Source organism: Rhinolophus sinicus, chromosome 3 (assembly GCF_057876585.1).
Source record: "Rhinolophus sinicus isolate RSI-liver-muscle chromosome 3, RSI-T2T, whole genome shotgun sequence".
Taxonomy (NCBI): domain Eukaryota; kingdom Metazoa; phylum Chordata; class Mammalia; order Chiroptera; family Rhinolophidae; genus Rhinolophus; species Rhinolophus sinicus.
In genome coordinates, this window is record NC_142503.1 from 129,910,821 (window position 1) to 129,928,783 (window position 17,963).

Consider the following 17,963-nt stretch of genomic DNA (forward strand, 5'->3'; position numbering starts at 1 on the left):
TTGTGTATCCTAAGTCTTCTGACTTCTTTTGTGTTCTTTCTGCTCCCTGCCCTCAGAATGCCATCATGTTTGGGAAGAAGCGTCACACAGATGTGCAGTTCTACACAGAAGTGGGAGAGATCACCACGGACTTGGGGAAACATCAGCATATGCATGACCGAGATGACCTCTACGCCGAGCAGGTCTGTGAAGTTTATTTTCATATTTCATTTGCAGGGTAGTGAGGTAGAATGTGATTCAGATCTGAGGTCAGTAATTGTTATATTTTGTAAATAACCCCTCAGTCTGTCTGCAGAATAACTGAAGCATCTGCTGAGCTGGTGTAGTGCAGTGGCATTTGGATGGATTAGACTTAGGTTGCAGACTCAGCTCTGCAGTTAATTGTATGGTGCCATTAGGTGTATGCATTAGTATCATGGTCGTGACTACAAAAGACTTTTCGAAGGAATGTACTGTTAACAAGTGATAGCTGTAGCTAACTAGTATTTTTTTCTTCAACAGATGGAACGAGAAATGAGGCACAAACTGAAAACAGCCTTTAAAAACTTCATTGAGAAAGTAGAGGCTCTAACCAAGGAGGAACTGGAATTTGAAGTGCCTTTTAGGGACTTGGGGTAACACATCCATCTTTTTTTCACCTGAAGTTTCACTGGTCTACCTTTTAGAAAAATTGGTCATTCTTTAATAATAATTTAATACCTCATGTCCTTTTTCATAACTAATAACCTTCGAGACATCCATTGCCCCTTGAAACTTTTTGAGGGCCTAGGTGAGTGGCTAAGTCTAAAAGGCTTCCTCTGGAAATGAGTGTCTACTGAGTACGTTGGAGTTGTTGGGAGTAGGAAAAGTTTGTTGTGGCAGCAGCAGTTTCTCTTGCAATTAGTTCAGTCTTATGTGAGTTTCTTTTCTTATTCTCTTTCAGATTTAATGGAGCTCCCTACAGGAGTACCTGCCTCCTTCAGCCCACTAGTAGTGCGCTGGTAAATGCTACAGAATGGGTGAGTGTCTATCTCCTTTTAGTAAGAAAATTGTTAGAGAAAAAGCAGGAGGGTAGGTGTTTTGAAAACTAGATCCTTATTAATGATTTTCAGTTTTGATATTTACTTATCTTAGACATAAAATTTATTGAACAAATGTTTCTTTAAAAGCCACTTTAATTTTTTCATAGTTTCTTCACATAGTTTCCTTAAATTTATTCTTAAAGGAAGATATTGATCTTGAAGATCCTTTTACTGGGGCTCCTTAATATGTCGTACCCCTATTAGTCTTGCAAAAAAACCCAAAAATAGTTCAGTTATCCTTTGTGTAGTGATTTGGATTCTGAAAGTATTTGAAAATGCTAGTGCTTGGGGGAGATATTTATATAATGATCCAGTTCCTTCCTGACAGCCACCTTTTGTGGTGACATTGGATGAAGTGGAGCTGATTCACTTTGAGCGGGTCCAGTTTCACCTGAAGAACTTTGACATGGTCATCGTCTACAAGGACTACAGCAAGAAAGTGACGATGATCAACGCCATTCCTGTCGCCTCTCTCGACCCCATCAAGGAATGGTTGAAGTACGTAAATCTGCCAGCAATCTCCATTTACTCCAGGAACCTTATATTACAGAATATAAGGATGGTGTGTTGTACATAAAAATCCAGATAAGGCTGACTTTTGGGTTGAGTTATAGAACAGAACTTGAAATTTTGTGATCTGTTAGAGCTATTCACTTTTTTTGAATGTCCAACAATAGTTTATGGATACTTACACAAGGAAAAATCACACTTTATTTTTTTGACTCTATGTGATATATGCATGAAAAACTCTATACACGTGTATAATATTTACAAAAGTGAAACATATTTCTTGTTCTCTCTTTTTACTGAAAGATGAGAAAGATAAATAAGTTTTTTCTTATTTTTGCTTTTGACATCCATATACTCACACTTCAGGTAAAAGTATTTCTCATGAAAGTACCAGAACCCAGGAGCATAGTTTGCTTTGCCTCTCCCCCCTCCCTTGCCGCTCCTGCTGCCCCCCATTATCTGGGAAGGGGAGGTGCTATAAATGTAACCTCTTAAGAAATGTGTTGAGTTTAGTAATAAACTGAGAAAAATACAGATTTGTGGTTTCCATGAGGATTTTCCTAAGAAATGTGTTGCAGGTAGATGATACAGGATCACAAATATTATGTATAAATGTATATGACTTTTTCAAATCAGCTTTATTGAGGTACAATTTCCAGATAATATAAATTCACAAATTTACGTATATGATTTGATGAGTTCTATCAAATGTATACAATCTCATATGTACCATCTACCATCTCTTACCTAACATTTCCTTCACTCCTAAAAGTTCTATACGCCTTTATAATAGTCCCCACAACCCCCTTCCTGCTTTCCGTCACTATACATTTTGCTTCTTCTAGAATTCTACATACATGGAATCATATAGGATGTAATCTTTTATCTTGCATTCTTCACTTACCATAATGCTTTTGAAATTTATCCAAGTTGTTGTGCATCATTACTACATTGCTTTTTATTACTGTGGAATATTCCACTGTATGGATATTCCATACTTTACCCATTGACCGGTTAATACATGTTTGGGTTGTTTCCGTTTGGAGGCTATAATGAATAGCTCCTATAAATATTATGTACTGGTCTTTGTATGGACCTGTTTTCATTTCTCTTGAGTACATGACCTAAGAGTGGGATTGCTGGGTCAAGTTTATTTAAGTTTATGGGTTAAGTTTATGTTTAACTTCATAAGAAACTATGAGATCATTTTCCAAAGTGCCTGGAAGACCTGCAATGTGAGAGTTGTAGTGGCTCCATATCTCACCGGCACTAGGTTTTGTCAGTGTTTTTAGTATTAGCCATTATCGTGGGTGTGTGATGCACTCTCATTGTGGTTTCAGTTTGCATTTCCATGATGACTAACGATGTTGTGCACCTTTTCATTTGCTTACCTGTCTTGCTTTATACCTTTACGGATAGCTTCATATTTTTAAAGACCAGAAGTGTAAAATTTTCTTGAAATCTGTTTAGTCAACTTTTTCTTTTATAATTTGTGCTCTTATGCCTTCTCTAATAAATTTAGCTTAACCCAAAGCCATAAAAATTTTCTGTTTTCTAGAGTTTTATAGGTTTAGGTCATAAAGTATTTAGGTCTGTAATCCATTTCAAGTTAATTTTTACTGTGGTGTAAGGGTCAAGGTTCATACTTTGCATGCGCACACACACACAAACACACAACCAATTCAAGCATCAATTGTTGAAAAGATGATCCCTTGCTTATTGAATTACCTTGGCATCTTTGTCAAAAAATGTTTTAAATCAATTGACTGTGTGGGAGAGGGTCTGTTTCTGGACTGTGTTCTGTTCCACTGGTATGTGCATCCTGACTGATACTATACTGTCTTGTTTATTGTAGCTTTATAGTAAGTCTTAAAATCTGGTAGCGTTGTTCCCCTGTAGCTTTTTCAAAACTAGCTATTATTATTTTGGCTATTCTATATAGATTTTAGAATCAACTTTCGTCTCAACAAACTGTTCTGTTTTATCTAAGTTATCAACTTTAGTATCTGTATAATCTATAATGTCCCTTTTCATTTCTAATATTGTTAATTTGTTTTCTCTTTTTCATGGTCATTCTGCTAGACGTTTATCAATTTTACTGCCTTTTTTTTTTTTTCTTCATTATGAAATGGACTTCTCATTCCCAGTAATATTCCTTGGTTTGAAATCTACTTGGTGTAATATTACTGTATTACTTCTCGCTTTGGCCTGTTTTTTTTCTGTATTTTTCCTTTTAACTTACATTAGTTTATATTTAAAATGGCTTACTTGGAGGTAACACATATTTGGGTCTCACTTTTTTTAATCCACTCAAAGAATGTCTACCTTTTAATTGGATTGCTGAAAACTGTTTACATTTAGTGTAATTATCAATATGGGTAGGTTTAAAGCTATCTTGCTGTGTGTTTTCCTGTCTTATGTTGCTTTTCTCCTCTTTTTATGATTTCTTTTGAATTAATTTGATGATTCTGTTATCTTCATAGTTGGTTGATTAGCTACATCTCTTAGTTTTGCTTTTATAATGATTGCTCTCAAGTTTGCATATACTTCTTATCATAAGCTGCATTTAGATAGTATACCACTACTGCTGGAAGGTTCTTAGGCTTCCATTTCCCTTCTTCTGTCCTTTCTGCTGTTGTCGGACATTTTACTTGTCATATGCTATGAATTCCACAATTTATTTTAGCTTTGAAACAGTTATTTTTTAATTCACAAAATGAAAGGGAAAGTCTTTTGTATTTACTCATATATTTGCCATTCCTGGTGCTCTACATTCCACTGTGTAGTTCCAACCTTCTATCTGCTATAATTTTCCTTTGCCTCATAAACCTTCAGCATTTGAGGTGCAGGTTTTCTGGTGACAAATTCCTTAAAAGGGGTTTTTGCTGGGTATAGAATTCTAAGTTGAGGGGTGACCAGATTGCTCAGTTGGTTAGAGCACGACCTCTGAACAACAGGGTTGCCAATTCGGTTCCCACATGGGCCAGTGAGCTGCGCTCTCCACAACTAGATTGAAGACAGTGAGCTGCCTACGAGCTGCTGGAGGGCTGGCCAGATGGCTCAGTTGGTTAGAGTGTGAGCTCTCAACAATAAGGTTGTGGGTTCAATTCCCGCATGGGATGGTGGGCTGCACCCCCTGCAACTAAAGATTCAAAGCAGCAACTAGACTTGGAGCTGAGCTGCGCCCTCCACAACTAGATTAAAGGACAACAACTTGGAGCTGATGTGGCCTGGAAAAACACATTGTTCCCCAATATTCCCCAATAAAAAATAAAAATCACTTAAAAAAAAAATTCTAAGTTGACAGTCATTTTTTTGACTATTTAAGATGTTGCTCAATTGCCTTCCAGCTTTCAGGGTTTCTGATATCTGCTGTCATTCTTTGTTCCTCTGAATAGATTGTCTTTTTTTCTCAGGTACTTTAAGATTTTATATTTTTCATTGGTTTTCAGTAGTTTGATGACGAGGTGCTTTGGTGTGGTTTCTTTATGATTATTCTGCTTGGTGTGTTGAGCTTCTTAGATCTGTGGGCTTTATTGTTTTCGTCATATTTGGGAGTGTTCTGGCCAGTTTTGCTCTTTCCTCAGTTCCCCCTGACCTTTTTTCCTGAGAGGAATTATAGAAATTTTTTTTTTTTCATCTCTTCCATCATCTTCAAGTTTCCCTCTTTTTTCTTGAACATATGGAGCATATTTATAATGGCTTTTTGTTTTTGTTTTTAATTTTATTGGGGAGTATTGGGTAACTGTGTTTCTCCACAGCCCATCAGCTCCAAGTTGTTGTTCTTTCAATCTAGTTGTGGAGGGTGCAGCTCAGCTCCAAGTCCAGTTGCTGTTTTCAATCTTTAGTTGCAGGGAGCGCAGCCCACCTTCCCATGGGGGAATTGAACCTGCAACCTTATTGTTGAGAGCTCACGTTCTAACCAACTGAGCCATTGGCCACCCCTCCGGCAGCTCAGTGGCAGCTCATTGTCTTCAATCTAGTTGTGGAGGGCACAGCTCACTGGCCCATGTGGGGATCGAACCTGCAACCCTGCTGTTCAGAGCATGCGCTCTAACAAACTAAGCCATCCAGCTGCCCCTATAATAGCTTGTTAAACATTATTTGCTACTTCATCCCTCATCTTTGTCTTTTCTGGATCTGTTCTGTTGGTTGACTTTTTTCTTGCTTCTTTACATGCCTAGTAATATGTGATTGGTTGCCAAACATTGTGACTCCACATTTTTTAGTGCTAAGTTTTGGTTTTTTTAGATTCTATTCTAAGGTACAATTAAGTTACTTGGATTCCGTTTGATCTTTCAAGACTTGTTCTCAAGTGTCATGAGTGCTGGTTCAGAACAGTCTTTAATCTAGGGCTAATTGGCCCCACTGCTGAGGCAGTGCTCTTCTGAGGACTCTGCCTGATGCCCTGTGTGTTACGAGGCCTTGCACTGAAGCTGGCAGGAACAGGAATTATTTCTGGCTCTGAGATCTGGGAATAGTGTGGCCTGTGACTTTCCAAGGCTTCTTTGCCCAGTTCTAGTTCGTTTCCTCTCATGCGTGTGCAGATCAGTCCTCATCCGAAGAATTGAGGGAATCCCTCTGCAAATCTCCAGAGTTTTCTCTATCACTTTATCCTGCAGTACTCTGCCCCACAAATTCTAGCAGTCTCACTCTCAGCCTCCTCGCTTCTCTCAGCTCCAACAGACTACCAGCTTCTGGTTGCGTTCTCCCTTCCTGAAGAAAATGGAAAAGAGGGAGATGAGCTCAGACTTACTTGGTTGAGGGATAGAACTTGTTTCAGTTGGAATGCTGCTTTGACCTGAGGGCTGGTGCCTTGGGAGACCAAATTTTAGCCATTTGGGCATGTTCTGGTGGCACAGTGCGAAGAATACCTGGTCCCATACATTTAAGAAAAGGTTATCTTCTCTTAAGAGATGCTAATTATGCATTTGACACTGGACACTCAGAAAATACAGAGGATTGATTTTGACTTGTAATGTTATTTCTCTCAGTTCCTGTGACCTAAAGTATACAGAAGGAGTACAGTCCCTCAACTGGACTAAAATCATGAAAACCATTGTTGATGACCCTGAGGGCTTCTTCGAACAAGGTGGCTGGTCTTTCCTGGAGCCTGAGGGTGAGGTGCGTGAGTGTGGGGTTTCTTTTCTGCTACCTAGTTGCCCATTATCATTTGGACAGTTAGGAGAATGCCATATAAGTAGTACATAAGGGACCAGACCAAATGGGAAAATCTCTGAACACATCTTTGTATTATCGTTTCTCCAAATTAGTTTTACAGGTAAATGGTAAATTAACTGGGGCATTTGTAGCCATTGAAAGATTTCCTTAAAATTACAAAAACTGTTTTTTCAATGAATTTCTTAGTATTTATTTGGAAACAATTCTTAAGAGAATTTTGCAAACATTATTTTCTAAAAAGTAGTCCTCCCACTTCTGCATGTTGCATTATTACCAAGAGTATTTCCGCAGTTAATTTTCCTGGGTAAGGAAAGATAAAGTAAATCTTTAAGAAATATGAATAGGGGAGCATCTGAGATCTTGCTCCCCAGCATGTTGTTTGGCTTGAATAAACTCTTGGTTTTTTTTAAAGAAATACGAATTAGGTATTTAGAGTAATAATTGTGCCTTACTGGTAATTTTAAATAAGTCTTTTTATTTCTTGGTCACTCAGGTTTTGTGTTTTTTTTTTGTTTTGTTTTTGTCATGTAAAATGGAACCGGTGGTGGTGTGCTAAGTGGGGTGAATGAATTCATTATGTTAATAAAGTGAATATTTTTTTAAAGAACAGGAAATAGTATTTCTCTCTAACTCACAGGGGAGTGATGCTGAGGAAGGGGATTCAGAGTCTGAAATCGAAGATGAGACTTTTAATCCTTCAGAGGATGACTATGAAGAAGAGGAAGAGGATAGTGACGAAGATTACTCATCAGAAGCTGAAGAATCAGGTTAGTCTTCATAGGGAAAAGTTTCCATGGCTTCCTACTGTCATTTCTGGAAACTGCTTATATAGAAGAGAAGAGTTCTAGCATTCCAGTTCATTTCTATCTAATGACTAATTTTTAATCAATTTCATTCTAGACTATTCTAAGGAATCATTAGGCAGTGAAGAAGAGAGTGGGAAGGATTGGGATGAACTGGAGGAAGAAGCCCGAAAAGGTAATGTTTTTGTTGGGGTTTTTTGTTTGTTGTATTTTTTGGTGCACAAATTTTTAACAGATTTCAGTTGTTAATAATGGAGAAAACAAGGTCTGGAATGTCCATATTCTCCAAGAGGCAAGACTACCTCCCAGGATGCCTTTTCACCTGCTCAGGCCCCCAGTGGGCTCATAGCCCCAAGAGCACATCATCTTACAAGGCTCCCAAACTAGGCCATTCAGTTTCCAAATCTACATCCTGTAACAGTCTAACTTTCTGCGCCTCTTCCAGTTAGGAATGTTTTTACAGTGCCAGTTTAATTACTCTGAAACAAAACACCAAACATAAGTTAAAAATGAAAGGAAATATTACCTACTGTACCCCAAGCATTGTGAAATATTACCTACTGTACCCTATGCATAGATTACCTTATTTAATCCTAAAACAGTTTTCCATTTTATAAACAAACCAAGGCTCAGAAAGGTTAAGCACTTGCCCAGGATCACACAATGGGTGTGACTGAGAGAAGATAAACGTGTAGGTTTGATTCCAAACTGCATTCTGTGTACTATTCCATGCTATCCAGTAGTATTAGGTACCTGTAGCTAATAATGCTTCTTTCTTCTATTTAGCGGACCGTGAAAGTCGTTATGAGGAAGAAGAAGAACAGAGTCGAAGTATGAGCCGGAAGAGGAAGGCATCTGTGCACAGTTCAGGTCGTGGCTCTAACCGTGGTTCCAGACAAAGCTCCGCACCCCCCAAGAAAAAGAGGAAGTAACTTCTGAACTTTGGCCCTCAGCTCCATTCTTCCTCCAGCCCACCCCTGAAAATTTTACATGACAGAAACTGTATTTTTCCTTTTTTTTCTTTTGAAGTTTTGCCGTTTGTGTTTATGGGTTTAGGGGGCCATTTGTGTGGACCAATGTACTCGGGGAATTCCAGGCCCACCAGGACACATGCCGATGGCCCCATCCAGATGGCAAGGCAGGAGGTGTTCTTGAAGAAGGGCAGAGGCTTCCACTGTTAATAAATACCGTTTCATTCCTCTCTCTTCCTGTCACCTTCTGCCAGGACATCGATGGCTTCTGACATCTTACTCTTTGATATCTCAAAGCTGTATTTCCAAGACATTGGTACAAGGTGACCCTTAAGTACCTGTACCATGGGTCTTGACCAGCAGATTCGAGCCTCCATCCTACCCTACTGCCATGACCTGCCTTCCTCACATCTCTGTAAGTTCCATCTTTGCAGTACTCAAGAACAGGTTCTTGGAATTTGCTGATTGTCATAAACTAGACAACTTGAGCTAGTGAGGCAGATCGGGCTGGCACCTCCGTCTGAGTTTTCCTGCTTCCTTGCCTCATGCAGATTCTGAGGTATTTCTGCTGCCTTGGAAGATATAAGAAGCAGTGACACTCCCTGGCTTGGTTTCATCCTTTCAAATTCACACATGGTACATTGGTAGAAACAAAATTACCGCTGTTTCTTTTCTGATATACCTGAATAAGAATGGTTGTGCCTCATACACTGCTTCTGGTGAAATCTAGGAGGAGGCTGAAAGGATCAACATTTAAATCTGGAAGGGGCAAGTCATGCCTTGGGCCTAGAATACCCTGATGAGAAGAGGAAGGGAGGCCACATCTACAGCACAGCCTCTCATCACTGCTGCTCCTTATTTCTACTGGTCTTGCATTGTCCTATATTTATCACAGTTCTGTTGGACAGCTTTTTAAGTATTTGGGGAGTTTATCTTGCCATCCTCCCCCTCCTGATTGTCTTCACCCACCTGTCCCACTGCAGTTCATTCTGTGTTCTGTGACTTTAAAAGAGAGGAGGGGGGGATCTCGGATTTTGTTTGTTTGTTTTTTTCTCCTTAGCAGTAGGACTTGGTATTTTCAATTTTGGAAGAACTAAAAGATGAATAAACTGTGGGGTTTTTTTGTTGTTGTTTCGTTTTTGTAATTTCAACTTTCGTGACAATTCTTTAGCAGTTCCTGAAAGCAAGCCTGCTTCTTGCCTGGTAAAGTACTAAGGTGTTAGAAAAGAATGCCTTTATCCAGCTAGTATCACAAAAATAAACTTTCATAGTCTAAGCTCTCATCATTAGGTTGAGAGATACTAGACATCACAGTAAACCAAATTCATGGTATAGCAAGTTACTTTATAAGAGACTTTTTACTTTGGTTCCTTCACAGAGTTTAGAATGGAATAGCACTTCTTTCATCACGAAAACAAATCTTCAGTCATCTCCTTGTAAATGGCATGGAAGGCAGCAGCAGCTTGAAGGGACACCTTCAGACTTCCTATTGGGGTGGCCTGATCTGCAGGGCTAACAACTGTGGGGAAAGGAAAAAAACATGTCAGGCAGCAGCAGCATTTAATTAAACACTTAAACACCTGGTATTTGCCATGTTAGGTGCTGAGGATACTAAAACGGAGTTACTACATTTCTTATGGAGTCTAGTGGAAGAGAAAGAAAAACAGTTATATATGGTAGGTGCTGTGATGAAAACTCAAGGTGCTTTGGGAACACAGCAGTGGCACCTAACCCAGAATGGAGGAATTGGAAAAGGTTTTCTGGAGACAATCGCAAAGCTGAATCTCAAAAGATATTTTAAACATGTGCCAAGACATGAGAACAAAAGTTTGGAAAACTGCAAGGAGTGACAGAAATGAATCGAGGCAGATAAGCCAGGGCCAGATCAAAAAGGGCCTTGTTTGTCTTCTAAGGAATTTGGTTTTAACTGAAGGTATTAAAAGTGACAGTTCTTATTTGGGTTCTAGAAAAATGACTCATTATTTAGAGAATATATTTGAAGAGAGCATGAGTAGATCAGGAAGGGCAATTAATTAGGCTGTTGCAGTAATTCAGGAGGTAAATGAAGGGGTCTGAAATATAAGTGGAGAGGTGGGGACAGATTCAGAACATTTAAAGAGGTAAAAAGTCGAATTTTGTGGTTGAATGTTGTGTGAGGAAAAGGTTGGAATTAAGGATGACCATTCTAACTTGGGGAACAAGGTGGTAAAAGGTAACACAAGAACCAAGGTTGTAGTTGGGGAGGTACTAGGGGGACGCAAATAGTGACTTAATTTGCTCTAAGTCTGGATTGTACTACAAATCTGGTCTAGAAACTTAGAGTTGAGGTAATTTCTAGGTTATAATTAAAACAATGGATGCAAATACCCAGGAACAGAGTATATGGAGGGGGGGAAAAGACCAAGAATTGAACCAGGGGAATCCAACATTCAAACTCAAAAAGAACCTGCAAAGGAAACAATGATCGCCCAGAGTGATACAGTCAAAATGGCCTAAAAACCACAGGAGAACAGTTTAAAAGGGAGAAGAAGCAATGGTATTAGAGGTTTGGAAAGGTTAAGTAGTAGGATGAGTAAGAAAACCAATTGGATTTGATAAGGAAAATTGATTGGTAAGACCGGAGTGAGTGTGGGTGGATAGAAACTTGATCTTAATTGAAGAGCATAGGAGATGCCAAAATAGTACTGCGGACTGACAGACCAAATATATCAAGGAGCTGAGTTTTGAAGTGGTAAAGGAGAAGGCAGCTGCAGAGCTAGAAAGCAGTTTTGTTTTTAAAATCACACCAACATGTTTAAAGCCTGAATGGAAGTGAGGCCATAATAAGGAAATTACTATAAATCTTTCTTTTAGGAAAAAAAAAAAAAAAGGAAAAGCATTCATTGGCTTTAGGGACTTGGAGGTCACTAGAAAAGGCTTAAGAGGATTTCCCTTATGTACAAAGGGCATGGAGGGCAGGAAGAGCATGGCTTGTTTAGGAAATAACAGGAATAGAAATTGGGAGAGTTGGAAAACAGCTAACAGAGATGGCACTTGCCATGTGCCAAGCACGTCCTAAGCACTTTCCTTAACCTTCCCTTAACCCTTCAGCACTCCCTTAACCCTCGTGGCAATCCTATTAGATAGGAACCTTCTCATCATTGAGGAAACAGGCACAGAGAGGCGAAATAATTTTCCCAACGTCAGAGTTGGGAAGGTACTAGAGGAATATAATGAAGGACCTTGTCTGCCAACCAAAGTTTGAATTTTATAACCCTTGGTCAGAAGTTTTCCTCAAAAAATTTTTTAATCAGTACAAATTCTATGTCATGACTCAATAAACATACATAAATCAAGTTTCACAAAATACTACTATGCAATGTACTCTGATATATTCCACAGTTTTGGGGTTTTATTCCCTCAAATTCTGATTGTGACTTCAATTTCACCACACTATAAACACTGGAAGTTTGAAAACCACTGGTCTAGTGGATAAACTTAAATGCCTACTACACCCTAGCAGCTAAGGTAAATGTGTGACATCCACCTGAATAAGGTAACAAGTGGTGAGGACTGGACAGAGCAGGTCTACCTAAAGGCATTCAAGTGCAAATATATTTAAAAACATGTTGGTCTTACAGCAGTCTTAAAAGTGGGTTTAAGAGGAATGTAATCAAATGTATAGTAATGCTGCAGTAGATGGAAATGGAGTAGACGAAACCAGTGCTGGGAGTCTAGTTCAGAAAACTTGCAGCAGTAGGGATGTCAAGACACTGAAATTGAATAGATAAGATTTAGTAACCAATATTGTGAGAGAGGAAAGAGGAGAATCGGTGTCTAAGAGACTGGATATGTGATAACGCATTTAAAGAGAAGGGGCATTAGCTGCCTTTACAAACCTTAGATGCTTAAGAAAGGTCAGAAATTCTGGTGTTTAAATTTAATTGAAATGAAAAGAACTTGTCTTTTCAAAATTTTCCTATCAAGCATTGGAGATTTGTAATAGATTCTAGTTGTCATAAGGTATATGGGCTGAAACAGACAACTTACTACTTTCATTCTTGATCTAGAAATAAATAGAGGTATAGGGATTTCAATCTAGTTTGTGTCTCATCAACTTCATAGCAGTAATTACATACTGAAGGTTAAAACAGGACAAGTATTTATTAGGATGATTTCCTTAGAAGTGGAACTGAGAGGCACAAAAATTTATTACTCACTTTCTAGCGCTTGCTCTAGAATGTCTCTTCCTGATTCCATGATCTGCCGCAGTTCCAGATATGCATATCCCACTTCTTCACATTCTTTCTTTTCGTCATCCATAGGATCACTTACCACGGTAAACTTTAAACTAAAGGAAAAAACATTCCTTTTAACTCAGCACTCCTGATAACCCTTAGGCTTAAAAAAAAAACGCTAAAAGTAGTCATAAATTATACAATGTCTTCCCTGAATCACTTTTCCCTTGCCTCCATTTTACAAGACTACAACAGCAAAAGAGTGGGTTGGTATACTTTAAAGTAAAAACAGGCCTTCCTTGAGAAGAGGGAACTATAATTCCAGATAATGTAACTGATCAAGTTGTCTAAAAACTGAAGAGAAGGGGCCAGCCCGGTGGCTCAGGTTGTTGGAGCTCCATGCTCCTAATGCCGAAGGCTGCCAGTTCGATTCCCACATGGGCCAGTGGGCTCTCAGCCACAACGTTTCCAGTTCAACTCCTTGAGTCCCACAAGGGATGGTGGACCCTCTGCAACTAACAACGGCGACTGGACCTGGAGCTGAGCTGTGCCCTCCACAACTAAGACTGAAAGGACAACTTGACTTGGAAAAAGTCCTGGAAGTACACACTGTTCCCCAATAAAGTCCTATTTCCCAATAAAGTCCTGTCCCCCTTCCCCAATAAAATATTTAAAAAAACAACACACAACTGGAGATAAGATTTCTTGTAAGATGGTTTACAATCTTTTTATTATTATTATTGGGGAAGGGGTACAGGACTTTATTGGGGACCAGTGTGTACTTCCAGGACTTTTTTCCAAGTCAAGTTGTCCTTTCAATCTTAGTTGTGGAGGGCTCAGCTCCAGGTCCAGTTGCCATTGCTAGTTGCAGCGGGGCGCTGCCCACCATCCCTTATGGGACTCGAGAAATTGAACTGGTAACCTTGTGGTTGAGAGCCCACTGGCCCATGTGGGAATCGAACCGGCAACCTTCGGGGTTAGGAGCACAGAGCTCTAACCACCTGAGCCACTGGGCTGGCCCTGGTTTACAATCTTGATGAAAGATTTGATATGGGCAGTGGAGGTGCTGCACAAAAAACAATATTACAGAAGTTAGAAAAAGAGGTTTTCAATTTCTAAATATAAGTTGGGTAACAAGCCTGAGCAGGGTAAGGGAAAAGGAAGGAATACAGAATTGCAAGATGAATATATAAACAGTATATTCCTTAGAGTTGTAAGTCTTGAAAGATGATGCTTGTCAAGCACACAGCACAGTGTGCCTCACGAGCAGTGAGCAGGCAACATAAATTATTATCTTGACTTAGCCTAGCAAAGAATGATATTGAATTCCAGAAACTGGTACCTCTTAAATTTTTTGAGATAAAATTCACATGCCTTGAATTCATTATTTTAGCCTTTCTAAAGTGTACAATTCAGTATTTTTTAGTGCCATCACAATGTTGTACAACCATCACCACTCTCTAACTCCAGATCACCTTCATCTCCCCTCCAAAAATCCTATACCCATTAAGCAGTCATTCTCCATTCTCCTCTCCCTCAGCTCCTGGTGACCACTCATCTACTTTCTGTGTCTTGATTTGCCTAGTCTGGACATTTTATAATCCTATTAATTTTTAAAAGCAAACGGTGGTGGCTAATAGAAGATGCTAAGAGGAAGAATAGAACTAAAAATTCAAGCTCTTAAAATCATGGCTAAAGATGATTAAGCTAAAATAAAAAATTCTGAAAATGATACATTCTTAGCCCATAAAGCTGTCTTCATTTGTGATTATGTTTCTGTATAATTACCGAGAACTTCAACAATGCAAAGGGATAATATTGACACCCCCCCACACACACCCCAATTTTCCCAGGAAAGGGATAACTATCCTGACCACATGCTGGACACAATACCAAGTACTTTAGGGAAACTATGTTATTTCAGTTTTATCCTTAGAGGAGCCTTCAAGTTAAATAACATCACAGACATCACAGAGCTAGTAAGTGGAAGAGTCAGGATTCAAAACCAGATCTGTCTGATTACAAAGACAATATCCTGTACACTGTGCCATACTGGCAAAAAGGAAGTCAGAGATAAAATCAATTGAAATCTAAAATTGATTAGGTTACAAAAAGACAAGAAAGCAGTTACCACTGTAAGGGAATAAAAGATGAAAGAGTTCTAGGAATTCTGAGAGAAAAAAATGCTAAATTTAACATTAATGTAGAAGGGAAACAACCAAATCACTTTTCATTTCCAAAAATTACCAGTAAGTTTATATCTGTTTTAAAAGTCTACAGTGATATTGACGTCAGAGTCACTGTATATTTCAAGTGGCTCCTTTCTTTCTATGACTAACTAGAGACAAAGTAAATGCAAATAAATTTATTGGGCTTTTAGAAAAGTAATGGATTAAAATACCAGCCCCGTGTTATTTCTTACCCACACATGGAATGGAGATACAGTTGCCAGATTTTGCAAAACAAAAACAAAAGAATAAAAACCCAAAAGAGGTGCCCACTTCAATTTGAATTTCAAATTTCAGCTAAACAATGAATAATCGTTTTAGTATAAGCATATCACGTGTGTTTCACCTGGAACCTCTAAAAGGAGGCATCCTCAGATTACAGGAACAATAAAGACAATTGGCTTTCCTAAAACTTATAATAGACCTAGAATTTACTTCAGTTATATCAAAATCCAAGTATTTCCTGTAGAGAAATAATTTTAAAAATCTAAATATAAAATTAATGTTATAGAGGCATAACATTTGGTAAACTAGCAATGGTACTGTGTTGGTGAGAAATGAATCAAATTACCTTAGAATATCAATGTCGAAGCATTTTATCCATTCCATATAGGTCACTATCAGTACTCAAGTAAGTTACAGCCTCAAAAAAAGCACTCGTCAGCGGCTGGTATGGGTGAGAAACGAACTAAACCTATGAGATTATATACTTTATCAGGTAGTCAGTCACAAACATAAATTAAATTCAGGTGATGGGAAATTCATGACGAGTCAATTAATATTTGAAAAGTTGTTAAAATATTCAATATCAGCACAAAACTAAACTAAAACTCCCGGATTCCTGTGTGAGTATCTCCTTTCCTTCAAAGTGGAGAGCAGCTGCTTACCGTCCTTGTTCAGGATCCTGTCCATTCAGCACGGTGAACAGAAATTGCCTTCGGCTTTTTTGTTCCAGTGGGTCCAGGTCTATCACTGCATTAAGGGTAAGAGAGCAAAAAAGCAAAGAATCATATGCTTTTGCTTCTTGGGCGCTAAGTCTTTCATAAGTGGTATATATAAAACAGGTTGGAGAGCTAGGGCCCATGGGCGGGCCTCCTGTTTTTGTAGTTTTACTGAACACAGCCATGCCTATTTGTTTACATATTATCTAAGGCTGCTTTCCAACGACAATGATAGAGTTGGATAGTTGTGATAGAGACTGGCCCACAAAGCCTAAAATATTTACTATCTGGCCCTTAAAGAAAAAGTTTGGAAACCCCTGATATAAAGGAAGCCTTATAATTTTCATTGAAAGCTATTCTGCCATGTACCAAGATAAATGTACTCCTACTATTTCACGGCTGGAAGAATTCTAGGAAATTGATTTTTTTTTAGGGACACCTTGAGATCTGAGTTTTGTGGCAGGTTCAACTCAAGGTGCTTGTCTCAACATTCATTCCCCACTTTCTCCTCATTTTTATATGGGAATGTTGCAACCTCCAATAAGTTGGCCTGTTTTCCAGCCTCTACTTTAGCGAGGTTTGGCCATGTGATTAAGTTCTTGCCATTATGTTGTGTGAAACCTGCTTAATAGGTTCAGCTGGGGGGCCATCTTCCTCTCCCCTGTAGCCATTAAGGACATGGGATAACCAAAAGGATGGAATACAGGCACTTTGATGATGGGAAGGCAAGACAGAAGTTTCGATCATTGATGGTATCACATAGCCTCAGCCATGGACTGCCCACCTCTGAACTCTCGTTATACACAAGTGAGAAATAAACTTCTATCTAGAATGATGTAAGGGCGGAAACACTAAAAAGAAAAAGGAAAAAAAAAAAAAGGAATAGAAAACAAACAGCTCTTAGAAATTTAAAATATTCAGTCAATGACTGGAAGACAAAATTAAGCAAATCTCCCAAAAAATTGAAAGAAAGAAAAAACAGAGCTAGAATTATAGGAGGAAAATGATAAAATTAGAGGATCAGTTTGGAAGATCCAAATTCTGCTTTAGAAAATGAGAAAATGTTGGGGACAGAATTATCAAAGAAATACTTCCCAGAACTAAAAGCCATGAGCATCCAGATTGAAAGAGCCCCTGAATGGCCAGAACAATTAAAGAAAAAATATACACATTACTCTGAAATTTAAGAACACTAGAGATAAAGAGAAAAAGTTAAAGTCTCTCGGGGAGCAAGGGGATCGTGTTCATATAAAGGTTAAACTCCTGGCCCTAGAAAACCATGGACCAACTGCTTTGAAATTCTGAATAAAAATATTTTCAACATAGATTTCTATACTTAGTCTAATTATCAATCAAATATATGGTAAAATATTTACTTGTAATGTACCCTTTCTTTAAAAGCTACTGGAGGGCCGGCCCGGTGGCTCAGGCGGTTAGAGCTCCATGCTCCTAACTCCGAAGGCTGCTGGTTCGATTCCCATGTGGGCCAGTGGGCTCTCAACCACAAGGTTGCCAGATCAATTCCTCGAGTCCCGCAAGGGATGGTGGGCTTCGCCCCCTGCAACTAGAAAGGGCAACTGGACCTGGAGCTGAGCTGCGCCCTCCACAACTAAGACTGAAAAGGACAACAACTTGACTTGGAAAAAAGTCCTGGAAGTACACAGTGATCCCCAATAAAGTCCTGTTCCCCTTCCCCAAACTTAAAAAAAAAAAAAAGCTACTGGAAAATTTGATCTATTAAAATGAGAAAGTAAATAAGACAGAAGGCAGGAAATCTAACAGAGGAGAGAATTAAATAAAATTCTCCAAATGGCAGCAGTGGGATAATAGCTGAACAGTGGGCCAGAAAGGAACAAGAAGATGAAGAGAAGTCTTCAGGAAAAAAAAACAGATAAATTATTTGACAGGTTTGATTACTGGAAAATTTGGAATGGCTGATGGAGGATGGAAAAGAATTACAATAGATATAATGAAAATAAAGCAAATAAAAAAATTGAGGGAAACAAAATTATACACAAGAAAGGAAATATAGTCATAGTGTAATTCTTGGC

At 38.7% G+C, this 17,963-nt stretch overlaps 2 protein-coding genes across 3 annotated transcripts in view; one reads left to right on the forward strand and one right to left on the reverse strand.

Annotated features, from left to right (window-relative positions):
- SUPT16H (SPT16 homolog, facilitates chromatin remodeling subunit) overlaps positions 1-9,649 on the forward strand; it is a 37,620-nt gene extending 27,971 nt beyond the window's left edge. The window contains exons 19-26 of the mRNA XM_019713561.3: positions 57-182; positions 502-614; positions 923-998; positions 1,390-1,559; positions 6,566-6,695; positions 7,390-7,519; positions 7,653-7,730; positions 8,342-9,649. Of these exons, the coding sequence (XP_019569120.1) occupies positions 57-182; positions 502-614; positions 923-998; positions 1,390-1,559; positions 6,566-6,695; positions 7,390-7,519; positions 7,653-7,730; positions 8,342-8,487 (969 nt within the window). The 3' untranslated portion in view covers positions 8,488-9,649. The remainder of the gene's footprint in view (positions 1-56; positions 183-501; positions 615-922; positions 999-1,389; positions 1,560-6,565; positions 6,696-7,389; positions 7,520-7,652; positions 7,731-8,341) is intronic.
- A 283-nt stretch (positions 9,650-9,932) lies between these two features.
- Positions 9,933-17,963, reverse strand: part of RPGRIP1 (RPGR interacting protein 1) — a 32,894-nt gene continuing 24,863 nt past the window's right edge. For both annotated transcript variants that reach the window (XM_088797075.1, XM_074328021.2), the window contains exons 8-10: positions 15,859-15,943; positions 12,726-12,856; positions 9,933-10,045 (exon numbers count right to left, since the gene is read on the reverse strand). In XM_088797075.1, coding sequence (XP_088653201.1) covers positions 9,933-10,045; positions 12,726-12,856; positions 15,859-15,943 — 329 coding nt within the window. The remainder of the gene's footprint in view (positions 10,046-12,725; positions 12,857-15,858; positions 15,944-17,963) is intronic.